Source organism: Tasmannia lanceolata, unplaced genomic scaffold, assembly GCF_043159265.1.
Source record: "Tasmannia lanceolata isolate RefF3 unplaced genomic scaffold, GAP_Taslan_0.1 ptg000006l, whole genome shotgun sequence".
In the NCBI taxonomy this organism is placed as follows: Eukaryota; Viridiplantae; Streptophyta; class Magnoliopsida; order Canellales; family Winteraceae; genus Tasmannia; species Tasmannia lanceolata.
The window spans coordinates 4238201-4251296 of NW_027518683.1; the positions used below are offsets into that span (position 1 = coordinate 4238201).

Genomic DNA, 13096 nt, shown 5'->3' on the forward strand with positions numbered 1-13096 from the left:
GTGTTGATGAATTGGATGCAGAAATATGAAGAGGGTCTGTAATAACAAGAAGAAAAGTCCAGGGGGGGGTGATTTCACGAATGGTTGATGGCCATTTGGCTGATTTTCCAATGTAAGTTTGTAGTCTTGTAGCTGGCATATGGCCTTAAGAAACTAAGTCAGGGACAAGCAATAGTTTGAAAATTTAAATGCCGGCGGGTAGAAACGGTCAAGTGAGATGGTATTGTATGCCTCGTCGTAACCAAGTGAGATGCTTTCTGGCACACCAATGGATTTTGTCAACTAGTCGGATTCGGATCCTAGCCGGACCATGTATTGTTTTAGGTTTATTCATCCCATACTTGTTTGGTTTTTTTTTATTCAAGATCTTCAGGATTGGGACCATCCATCCCGGATCCCTACTTGTTATGCTCCTTCCTAAAAGAATATAATTGGGACCCACTTCCACAATGCATACATGATCATGTCTGTTTATCTAAACGATAATTATAGGTTTTAGTTGAGAAGAGCTTGATTGGATGAAGCTAAGTAATTGATTCGTCAAGTCTTGCTTAGTATGCTGCTAAAAGATGAATGGTGATGATTTTACATAATTTCTCTTGTGGGACCCAAAAATTGTCTTTTACGGTTGCTCGCGAACGTGACTTTTGCATAGTCTCTTTTCATAATTTTTAATAATTTTTTTCTCAAACCGCAACTTGGATTTTTTTTATTTTATTTTTAACCCGGAAAGATAACGACCCCGGGGCGGATCGGCAAGTTTATATATAAAAAGTTGGGACCATACAAGAGGGAAAACCTCCTAGCCATCAATACAGGAAGCAGTAGCCCTAGAAAGAGAGTGAGGAGGAGGGGAAGCCATAGCCCTAACCGCAACTTGGATCTTGACATATGGTTTGAGTAAAGGATCAATCGGATTGAAATTAGTGTCTAGATCCATTTTAACCGAATCGAATCTTGAAGATCTGTCTGACCATCCAAGTCCATCACCATTACAGCTCAAAAATTCATAATAATCAAAAGATCTTAATATTCCATTGATCAATCAGTCCATTCGTTCATTTTAGAATGTTCAAAATACGTAAGTAGGTTTGTCTTTATATTTGTTTCGTAATCTCTTTTATTATAAGTTATTTCCTTATTATATTTCATAATTAATTAGACAAATTAAACTCTCTCTCTCTCTCTCTCTCTCTCTCTCTCTCTCTCTCTCCATTTCTACCTTATCAGAGGATTATTTAAAAGCTGACACTATCAAAAGAATCTAGCCTTACAAGGTTATAAAAACAAGGTTTCCAAAGTACGTCGGGCCGTTTGGATACGTGGATTTTAGAATTCAAGTTTTTAGTTTGAAAACAATGTAAAAGAGGGTGCATGATCAAGCTGCTGTATGCTGTCCTGACAGCGTTTCTTGGATTTTAAGTGAGAAATTCAAGTAATAAAAATCTCTCCTGCATCCTGAGATTTCTAAAACCTGGAAATATGAGAGGATCTGCTACTCTCTTGCTGATGAAAGAAGGGCGAGAGGTAAAAAACGAGTCAAAAACGACGGCTGGTCCACTTCTTCTCGTCTCTTGGCTACAATTTTGAAGAAATTCCGGATTCTAAAATCCGAGTCTCCAAACGGCCCTAAGCGATTTTGATTTTTTTTTCTTGTTTTAAGGAAAGTAATTACCATTCTTAACAAAAAAGAAGATGAAAGAAGGTAATTTCTCGATGGTAACGCTAGTAGATTTTGTCTTGGTTAATTTGCCTAGCAAGTCCCCACAGATAGTCATTGTGAAAGAAGTTAGAGTATATAATTCTCTAAAGTTTTACTTAATCCACTTCTGGGTTTTTTTTCCCTTCTATTATCCCATACATCTGAACAGTTAGATAGCACATATGTGCACATTTGCGAGCACATTCCCAACAACAATTTTACAGGCAATTGTATATAAAGTTTTAAAGCTAAAACATTGGCAATTCAGTTAACATGGAATCCTGTGGTTTTAAATGAAGACAATCGGATACAAGTAAATTTTATCAGGGATCCACATGTCCGGCGACATCATCGTCACTTGACGCTGTGCTTCGGCCATCACTTATGTCTTCATCACTACTATCTTCAGGAGCAGTATTGGCAATGTCCTCCCTCTTTGCATAACGCTCGCAATACTCTGTTGTTATGAGAACAAAGGAATTGACTCAACAAACGTAAGCAATGTTGAAAAAAGCATGCTTGTCTATGGCAACTAGACAGTTTGATAAGAAACCATGAGATTCTATCGAGTGAGTTTATTAACTACTACAAAAGCACAAACAAACTCCTTTGAAGGTGTTTATAGCACATTTTTTAAGGAAACTAATTCCCAAGATTTTGAATTTAAGGGGGTGTCTGTGTCATTTAGTTCACCATCTGCAAGGTTTGAACAATTTTGTGGGTCAAGGAAAACCAAGCCCAATCATTCAAAAGAAGAAAAAAAATAAAAGAAAAACTAAGCCCATAATTCCTCTACTGGGAGTCAAAATTCTGAAAATTTGGGTGCTCTATCCAGTAATTTTCTGCAAGGGGGTGTTATCTGGCATTTTCTGGGAAGTATGGGACTAACAGATTCACACATTTCATTATCAGGACAATGCTTTTCCTACAATACCCAATACGCAAGGACATATCACTTTTGAAAGGATGGAATACTTGCCATTGCAAATTGCCAAAAAGATTACAATTTCAAGCAGACAACAAGGGAACCCACGTTGCAGTTTGTCTTAGCTGTTGAGCTGAATCAGTGGTAGAAATCCTGTAACATATCCATGTCTTGCAAAAATACCTATCTTTGCGCTCGCGCGCGCACACACATACACACACAAAAAAAAAAACACAACAACATGTCCATGTCTTAGTAAGATCTTTTCTAAATTGGGGTTAAAATTATATGCTAGCTTCACTCCCCTCCCCCCGCCCCGCCCTCCTTTTTTTTTCTCATTTCCAAAATTGGCTGTATGCATATTTAAAAATAATAATAACAGATTCAGTGCTTTAATGAACTAAGAACTACCGAAGGAGCAAAACAGCTATTTTTCACATCTTCAAAATAGTCCTCAATGTTTTTATTCACTCAAAAGCGACAAATTCCAATTAAAATGGCAACCATTGTTTCTCAGAGAGCAGGTGGAAAGTCGTAACAAGTAAATCATCTACCTGACTTTATGCTTAAAATAAAAGGCTACTACTGGTTTTAAAACAGACATCCAGCTGATTAATGACCACTTCTAGGGACAAAAGATACAATGATATTACAGAGAAAAGTAACACCCATCTTTTGGAATCCTACATGCTCGTGGTGACAGAATAAAGAAGCTAGAATGAATTTTTAAGATGCTCTAACCTTTTACTTTTTGTTCATATTGTTTCTGATCCTTCATCATCAATGATGCCGCATCAGAATTCAATGGATCCGAAGGATTTGGATAAAGTAATAGCTGTGGAAGGAAAACTTCGAACACATTGAAAAGATCTGCAGCCAAAGCAGCCATAGTAAGATATTTGAAACTCCTAATAGAAAATGAGGAATGAATAAGTACACACAGCATAAATATCAGCAAAGAAATCCATTAATTAACCCATGCACGCAAATGAGTGAAATTCTGCAAGTGTGAATGCATGCTTTGAGGGCATGAATTTTGATTTTACCAAACATAGGGCTCCAGGATTGGTTGATAACATCCAAGCATACAGAACCAGACCTGCAACCCATAATTAAATTAGAGAAGGGAACAAGAAAAAGCTTGCAGATATGAACATCAATTACGTAGAGTAATCAAAGATGATCCCAAGCTTCCCAATAAATGCTTCGGGAAAATCACTAAAAGAAAATGCAGGAGACTGAGAAGAGCAATGAATTATTTCTTTTTCTTTTTGGCTATAAGAGTGCATGTATGCTCACAGCTCATCAACATTGGGGTGGAATATTTTGTTCAGAAAACCAATGGAAGGGGACTTGTACGGATAAGCATCTGGCAGCTCAACACGGATTTTCCACACTCCACCTTCATAAAGGCCTGCAAGCGCCACACCACGTTCAAATATGAGCTGACTCAATTTCTAGATAGCTAACAATAAATACTAGGATGGGTATAGAACCTTTACAATACACGTGATAATTCAGTTTTAAAAATTGACCATCAAAGCTAATAGACAGACTTCTGGTTATGACACCCAGATATAAAAACTGAAGGCATATATATACGGTATGAACGGTTTTACACTATCTTTGCAGTATCAGACATGGAAACATTACACGAGACACCATTTCAAAAAAAAAAAAAAAAACATTACTTGAGTGTCTCAATATCATGGCTTTATGGATAGTTTTGAAGATCTAGAGTTTCAAGTGGCTAAACAGATCTTATATTCAAATATGAATGGTTTATCCGGCTCCACAATACATGGACTTGAACTTGTTGTATAACTATTAAGGGTGCAACTTGGGTTGCATCGGGTTGAGCTTTTGCTAAAAAATGAATGGGAATCAACCCGAACACGACCCGATATTAAGGCAAAAGCTCAACCCGAGTTCTGAAAAATTGACCTGAGTTGCTTGCACCCCTAATAACTATTGAAATTGTATTTGGAAACATGACTAAAGCATGCAGATTAAAGGGCTGAGGGCACAACCAACCTTGATTCATGGATCCAGTTTCATAAATTTAGAGTCATGAATCTTAATCCACGGTTTTGGAGCAAGAAGCACTTAAATACGCTCCATGCATAAGGCACTTTGAATTAAACTAGTTAAATTACAAAAGATAGAAAATTTAAATCTTTGCATAATAGCAATTACATGTGCATAAAGAAAAAATGTAACAGATAGATAAGCTAAGAGATTAGAAAACAATCCAAGTTTAAGGAAATTTCCATTTAAAATCTATCATGGTATCAACATAGTGGATCGAATACCCATATACATATCTGTTTCCTGAATTTCATGAAATTCAGGAAACTTGTATGCAACCCCGTAACTGAACGAGTAATCAATAAATCATCAAACTTTTGTCTTTAAGTTAAAGAGGATGACTTTCAAATCATCTGGACTACTATCATATAAAGTGCAAAACTAGATCCAACCACCAACCCCACAAAATGCCTTCTTGCATCCACCCTGATTTAGAATGTAAATAACCAGGGAGGTTGCATTCATCAAGAAAGCCTACAGACACACAACGGGGCAAAGAATTTCTAGATTAGGAAAAGAAAGGCAGAAAATGGTATACTTTCTTTTGGGCCATGAAATTCCACATTGAATTCGTTAATTCCATCATTGATTGTCTCCACTGTATAGTCACTCATCATCCTATATAAAACAGCACAATTTGTCAAAAGTTGGCTCAATCGAAGAAACCATATGCAGTGATAGTATTATAGTGGATGTGGTCATGCTAAATACTAAAAAACATATGCAGTGATAGAAAACAGAAACAGTAACATAAGAAAAATTATAGTGGATGTGGTCATGACAATATGATACCAAAATAAGGAAGAAACAACACTAATCCACAGAACTTCATCAAATTCTTTTCCTTTATCTTGGTAGATAGATGCACATAATAACACTGGAAATGATGGTGATGGTGGTAGAAACTAAAAAAATATCCTTACCAAAAAAAAAAAAACTATGTCATAAATCTTTCTCTTGTTTCATGCCAAAGTAGCAATAGCACTAGCAATGATTACAGGTTACTTGAAAGGAAGATAAATCAGTATTTTAAAAAAAAAAAAAAAAAAACTTACAACTTCATGACATCCATATCTCTTCTCTTGCTTGGAGAAGACATCTTGTCCTAGGATTAAGACCCAATTCCAAAACTGTTACATGGTCACCAAAATGTCAGCTTTCAATGCAAAAATCCTACGATGTTAAAGTCAATAGGATATTTTAAAAAAAAAATTCACTAGGAACTTAACAGTACAAACTATATAATGATGTAAAAACTATGATTTGAGGACACGGACAAGAGTGTCGCGTGTCGACACGGACACGGAGCGTCAGACACGGCAAACCTCCAAACTTTAAAAACGGGGACACGGCTAAAATAGAAAGTATATGTAATCATGATTTGTGGATATGGATTCGCGTGTCCAGTTTCGACATGGATACGAGTTGTCTAAATGAGGTAAACACAATATTCAATAAAAAAAAAAAAGAATGTCACACTTGACACGGTACAAAAACATGTCCACACACCCACATTAAGTCCAACACTCCCAGCAATACAAGTAAAAGTGTCCAAAGGAGTGTCAACACGTGTAGACACGTGTGTCGTGTTGGACACGGCAGGACACATGAGTCGGCAATAAATTCGAAGTGTCGGCCAAATCATAGTGTAAAAACCTATAACCATGTACTGTTAGCAAATATCTGCAGGATATGATGTAATGATATGAAAAGGAAGAGATTTCACTTCAGTCACACGAACTCAAGTGTTTTAATCCCCAAAAATAAGAAGAAAGGGCAAGCACATCTGAAATACAAACAACCAAAACTGGCATTCAGGATAATTCAAGAGATTATAAAAATATTGTTGTACCTTGACAAAGAAGTAGACAGTCTCATAAAGTCCCTGCCTGGTTACTTGTTTTTATGGTCCATTTATTTGTTCATGTCTCTAGTTATCAAATAAAAAGAGCATTATTTACAGAAATATAGAAAAAATCATGCCTCAAAAACTAAAGAAATATCTATCTTCCAATCGAAACCTCAACCTCATAAGATTAGCACAATCAAGCTACCCGAAAAGCTCAAAGACAGACAAACATTCCGTAGGTACAACACTAACTTTGTCATATCTTCCTATATTAATGAAATGATAACTTTGATACAAGGGAAGTCAATGTGTTTGAACTTTTTCAAACTGTGGGTGGCCAGCATATGAGAGCATTTTGAGCCACTGCATCTTCCATCACCCACAACATCGTGGCTTATAATATTTCATCGACATTAGTTCATCAGGATTTGAAACCTTAGTACCCCTCCATCCCAAGAATTTCACTCATACGTACCCACTAACAAGCAAATTGTTTACCAACAGAATTTTGGCATTTTTCTCATCGAATTGACCAGAATCAGAAATATGGCTACAGGCAATTACCTGATACCAATTTTCCAAAAAGCCTCTTGCTACGCAAGTATTCGATCATTTGCCTTTTTCTCAAGGTTCTGTACACAGGCAACAATATCCAGTCTATCCTCAGCTGGAGATCCAGAGATATCCGTGAGAGCAAACAGTATCTCACTCCACTTTGAGTTGCAAGTGAAGGTAATGAATAGATCAGGTGACCCAAGCCATTGACATAGTGCCATGCCATCTTGATAAGTCTGCACCATATAACATGGACTAAAATTTTAAATTAAGATTTGGCAGCACCATGTTTACCATCACATAAATCTTTAAAGGAAGGTCTCTCAATCAGCATGGGCAGTTATACCTTGCTATTTTGGCAACAAAGCATGAACTGGGGATTTGATGACCCAGCATGAATTATTCTCTCAAGCCTCCAAACAATTGCATAAAAATTCTGGCACACCTGGTCAGGGCAAAGTCAAACGCTCCCTAAACCTTGTTATCTCTCGACCTAAGTGGGAGCGGCGTGATTGTTGACAACTTCAAAAATACAAATGTCCAATTAGGAGTTTGACAACTATTGACGGATCATAGGATTTGGGTATGAAAAACAAGAATTCAAATCAAAATCCCAACAGATATCAGATGAATTTGATTGTGCAAACTTATTGCGCACTAATGGGGGGTCAAAACTCTCATTCCCTATTCTCTCATCTCCTGGCCCCGTGGCCTGATTGACTGAGGTCTTCCCTCAATGTATTGTGGGAAACATCACTTATCCAATAAGTAGTCTAAATAACAAAAAAAGTAAAAGGATCAAAACTTGCCACGGTTCAATTATTATAAGTGATACTATCAATGGAGGATAAGGTGACATCTAACTAATAGCCAAATTAAGCAAGAGAATCATAAGCGCTCACCATTCCACTAGTAGGGCTAATTAGATTGAAAAATAATAGAATCCAGTAATGAAATGCTTGGATGCCACTCATCATCCCAAACATACCCAGGGCATATTTGATTATGTAAGTTCACTGCTCACTCTACAGCCAGAGAACTTAGCCCCCCAGCATGCATAATTTTCTCAAATAAAATGCTTCTAGACACAGGTAACACTCTTACTATTCCAAAAGAAGAGAGGAAAAAAAACAGGTAACACTCTTATGAAAACCTAAAATTCGGTAATAATGAAGAAAGAATCGTAAGTGCTCACTATGCAACAAGTACGGCTGATGAGGTTAACGAACCATAGGCCGACACAAGAAAGATTAGGATACAAATCATCATCATCATCAGAGTTATCAGAGGAGCTTCACTAGGTAAGTTCATTAGTCACTCTGTATAGCTAGAGACCCCAATCTCCTTGCATGAATAGAAATCTAAAACAAAATGATTTAAACCCAGGTCACACTTATGTAAGATATATATCTTACATAATTCTATTTGATGAGAACCAATTTATAGTGGAGGGAATACAGTTATAGACTATATTATGACTAGCTCCTAAACATGGAAACAAATGTCAAACCAGAGCGAAAAAACTTTAAAATTCTATAAATACAAAAGAGCATGAGTATACAGAAGAGTATAACGTAGTTGGTCAATGCATTGCATAGTTGTTGATTTTGGAATCACGGACAAATGGATCAACATAGAATCCGTTGCTAAACCTCAGATTTTTCAAATGTCACAGGCCTTCCAAACAATGGGTTTTTTTTTTATTAATGGCAACTTCGAAACACTGATAATGAGCAACTATTTTTATATAATGGCTCAAAAATTTCACAGTCAGAAACTAAATGTAAACAAAAGGATGCAAAGAACAAATAAACATAAGAAGCATAGGTACATTAGTCAAAGCAAAAACCGTTGATAAATCATCAACATTAGTAACTGTATATATTGCGAGAAAAATTACAATGTCCATCAACCATGTCTGCAGGAAAACAAAAAAAACAAAAATCATATAGAATAAGAAAAAAAAACAGATAGAAATCAGACCCTTATTAAGAAAACATTCAAAACAACAACACATTTTAAAGTAGAGATGGAAACACATACCTTATTAGTAGAGAAAGGAAAATATTAATGAAATTAACCTCAGTAATGAAAGAGGAAATACAAACTGAATGGAAAAAAAAACAAATAACAAAATATAGAAAACACAATACCTCAAAAATTCAAGAGAAACTCTTATATCCAATTATTGTGTGCAGGTTTGAATAGAGAGCATAGATTTTTTTAACCCTGCAATATCATAGAAAGGCTCAGATCAGTAATAAAAATAGATAAAAAAAAACCCTAAAAGAACCACTCTTTAATTATTCAAAAAGTAATAAAAAGGAGATGGCAACTTGTCACACTTTATTTACCATCACACCCAGTTTAAGGATTTATGACAACAGCTAACCAAAGGGTCATGCAAAAAATGTGATACAAGACCCCAAAAAATCAACTAAAAAGTAAAAACCCATGTATAATGGACCCATTTAATTTTAAAAAAAAATCTCAGAACAAAAAGGGAATAAGAAGAATAAAAAAAATCTGTGAAAAATTAAAGGAATAGGTGAAAAACGAAAAAGTGATTGGTAGAGCATACCATGATATCAATCGGAAGGCACAGTGATTTGGTAGAGTATGGAGTTCAATTACAGATGAAAATCCTAACATAAGCGATTCCTAACAAAAGGGGGATGAAAATCTGAAAAGCTGTAAAAGGTGCGATTAAAAAAATCGCTTAAAAAAAAAAACTGATTGCAAACAAGAATACTTGTGGAACGCCTTAGAAAACACTCAAGAGGGGCGATTAATAAAAGGAAAAACTGAAACACCCAGGAAAGAAAAAATGACATTCACCACGTGATTAAAAAAATATAACTGGAACACCGAATAAAAAGGAAGTGAGTAAAAGAAGGGTAAAAAAATATAGATTTCAATTGTAACCACAAGCAAACACGATTCTACGCTTGCGTGCCACCGTCCCCTTTTGTTACGTGGTCCAGGTGGCATTTAGAAGCCCATGAGTTTATATTCACACTCACTTCAAACATCCAGAGGCCCAATTAGCACGCTTTTTGCGAAATTGACTGGAAGAACCCATATTTTATTTATGTAAATCTCTTCTGCTTATAGTTTTCTTGTACTTCTTCCTTATTTTCTTCTTTCTTTCGGCTTAAGTTAAGGAACCGTTTATTGTCCTCCTCTTCATTCCATCACAGTTGGCCTAAGTTCATGCTACAGCACTATATTCATTCTTTCCAAATTTGATCACTAGATTTCTTATAGCTGGGAATTGCTACCGTCGCCCCTGAATAAAATACCTTCTGCGATGGACCCTAGCAAATCCCCTTATAGTTTGCATTTTATTTCAAATGTTTTATGGTCGTTTGGCTTTTACGGATTGTCTTTCATTTCTCTCATTTAAGCATCTTTATTAGGAGTTTTTATATGGTGTAAGTGATATATACCTCTTTAAAGTGTACGTGTTGTAGTTGCAAAGAAGTTATTAGGTAGTTACTTATGTAAGGCTGTGGGTGTTAGTTTCATTATGTGTCATGTTAGTATGTAAAGTTTGTGGATAGCATGTTATGGAAGTGGGCAAATGGGTTAGTGATGTGGCACATCTTTGTGTTTGTATTTAAGTTCTTTGATTCAATGAAACGAGAGGAGAAGAGAAATTTACAGCAAATGAAACTTATGTTTCTTGGAGAGTCATGGTTCATCTCGATTTGAGCTACTAGGAGGTCTTGTTGCCTCGAATCAACCATTACATCACCTCTTTCTATCTTTTTTTCTTTGTTTAATTCCGTTACGGCCAATTAGGCACGTAATAGTAAGCCCTTAGAGTCCCGTGTTTTTCAAAAAGTATTGTAACCACACTATAGGATGATCCAATCCGTCCATGCGATGAACCACAGCGTAAAAATCATTTCTATTGGATGATCCCAACACTCCGATCTATAGAGGAACTGCATATTAAGGAAACCTCTGTAGATCGAAGGGCTAGGATCATCTTATGGTCCGAAAGAGTACTTTTTGAAAAAAAGTGGATTATAAGGGCTTACACCATATACAATCTCATATATTAGATAGGATTTGCTAGGCAATTTCGCGGAAAGCCATTTGGCGGCTGACTTTTTCACCAGAGAACGGCCACATAGGCCTACTTTTTCTTAGATTTGGTCTTATTCATTTAATTCATCTGAGATGGCTGTTCTCTCCTGCAAAAGTGAGCCGTGAAATGTCTTTTAGCAAAATTGCCTAGCAAATCCCAAACGACGGGTACGTATTTGGCTACATGTGCACATGACAGAACACCAATGTTATGCAAATTTTCCGTTATTTTGGAATGACCAAAAATTCAGGTGTAAATTTTCACAGTAAAACCTAGCAACCTCCAGTGGCATGATGCAACCAACGCCAGCACGAGTTCTTTGTGCCCAGCCAATACGGTGTTGGAAAACCAATTGGAAAAAAGGTTTGGACGATGAAAAGTTAAGATTTAGATTTATTTGCCATGGTATTTCTTTGAAATTGTTAAGCCTTAACTGGTGGTATTTTGGTCACTTCAATGTTTTATTTTTATTTCCATAATGGAGCCCATTTTAGAATTGTTTTTCTATCACCTTTTATGGTGGTAGAGTTGGTTGTATAGTCTTGAAACGTCCACGGCTGGTGTTCTTCTCCATCGAGTAAAAAATCAAAATAGATGACAACTACTTCAAACTCGGCGTGCCGTGAAACTTTAAAGAAATCTCAGGCCACCGATGAAACTTTCTTGTCACTTTAATCAGGCATGACTCTTAGGGGCTACCATAATTTTTTTTCATGATAAACTAGTGTCTCTAAGTGGTGAGAAAGGCGTAGGCCCGTGAAGTAGCTTAAAAAACAGGAAACTATTGTCTACATGTGGTGAGAGTGGCTAAAAATCATAAAACAAAAAACTCCACTCAAAATAGGATCAACTTTTTCACGATGTTCAGTCACTTCTCACCCTCATCTCAATTGTGCCCTCTCAAATCGACTTTTTCCTAGGAGACTCTAATTTATCATGAAAACCAATTCATGGCTGCCTGACATGGAACTTAATGTCTGAACCATGGAACTATGAAATAAGCCATCAATTAAGAGCTCAACATACGCAAGCACTTAGAGATACTTTATAGCTCACCTTATATATAAGAAATTGTCGCCTAGGAAGACTTAATAGTTCTTCTTAAACACTTTGAAAATGTGAAATCTCAATCTCACAAAAAATGCACATATCTTGTTGAGCACAACACTTGAGAGGAGTTGCTTTCCAATTAAGAAAACCAACTCCCCACGTCTCCTCTGCCTTTATGGTTTCTCTAACCATGAGAGTGGGCCGTGAATCCTAGTTTTTCTAGGATTGAAAAGCCCACAAAATTGAAACTCTAAATAAAGGCTCTTTTGCCTTGTACTTTGAGATAGAGAGAAAGTGAGATATCCTTGTGTGAGAGAGGGAACAATTTTTTCTTATAAGGGGTAGGTTCTTCTCTTGTAAAGGGTTGTTTTCCAGTTGGGAGGGTGAGTGTTTACTCTGTAATTATCTCTCTGATTTGTGAAGAAGAAGTCTCCTTTGCAGCCCTGAGGAGTAGGCATATTGCCGAACCACATAAATCTCTATGTTCTTGTCTGTAGCTTTATTTCTGCTTTTACTTTATGTTTTCATTATCAATCTTGTGGTCGCTGCGGACTCAAACATATCTCATGCAAAAATACCATTACCACTTGAAAAATGATCAAAATGTCTCCTGTCTCATACAAAATGACCAAAGTACTCATATCTCATAAAAAAATTACCAAGTGTCAGGATCCTTATCTTATTAAAAATTGTCAAAAAATAAATTTACCAAAATAACCCTTATTTTGGGTCATTACCAATTTATGATAGTTAGGCCTAAAATCGATAACAGATGCGGCAGTGACGTAAGAGCTGAGCTGGAGGACCCGAGGAGCCTGAGTAAAGGAGCTG

General features: G+C 36.4%; 1 protein-coding gene across 1 annotated transcript; it reads right to left on the reverse strand.

The window, feature by feature from the left end:
• Window positions 1-1774: 1774 nt before the first annotated feature.
• LOC143879335 (ubiquitin-conjugating enzyme E2-23 kDa-like) lies at window positions 1775-9953 on the reverse strand. Its single transcript, XM_077381679.1, has 8 exons — window positions 9701-9953; window positions 9273-9348; window positions 5771-5845; window positions 5254-5333; window positions 3927-4041; window positions 3674-3726; window positions 3369-3497; window positions 1775-2159 (listed from the first exon to the last, which is right to left on the reverse strand). Exons 3-8 carry the CDS (start codon window positions 5812-5814, stop codon window positions 2026-2028), a joined length of 555 nt encoding a protein of 184 aa, XP_077237794.1. The 5' UTR covers window positions 5815-5845; window positions 9273-9348; window positions 9701-9953; the 3' UTR covers window positions 1775-2025.
• Window positions 9954-13096: the final 3143 nt, after the last annotated feature.

What these genes read in the sequence shown, in the direction of transcription:
- LOC143879335 (XM_077381679.1), bottom strand. Translation starts at nt 5,814, where the DNA reads ATGTCTTCTCCAAGCAAGAGAAGAGATATGGATGTCATGAAGTT. An exon ending in ATTTCATGGCCCAAAAGAAA is followed by an intron (nt 4,042 to 5,253) that starts GTATACCATTTT and finishes TGGCGCTTGCAG; the next exon opens with GCCTTTATGAAGGTGGAGTG. An exon ending in CACCCCAATGTTGATGAGCT is followed by an intron (nt 3,727 to 3,926) that starts GTGAGCATACAT and finishes TATGGGTTGCAG; the next exon opens with GTCTGGTTCTGTATGCTTGG.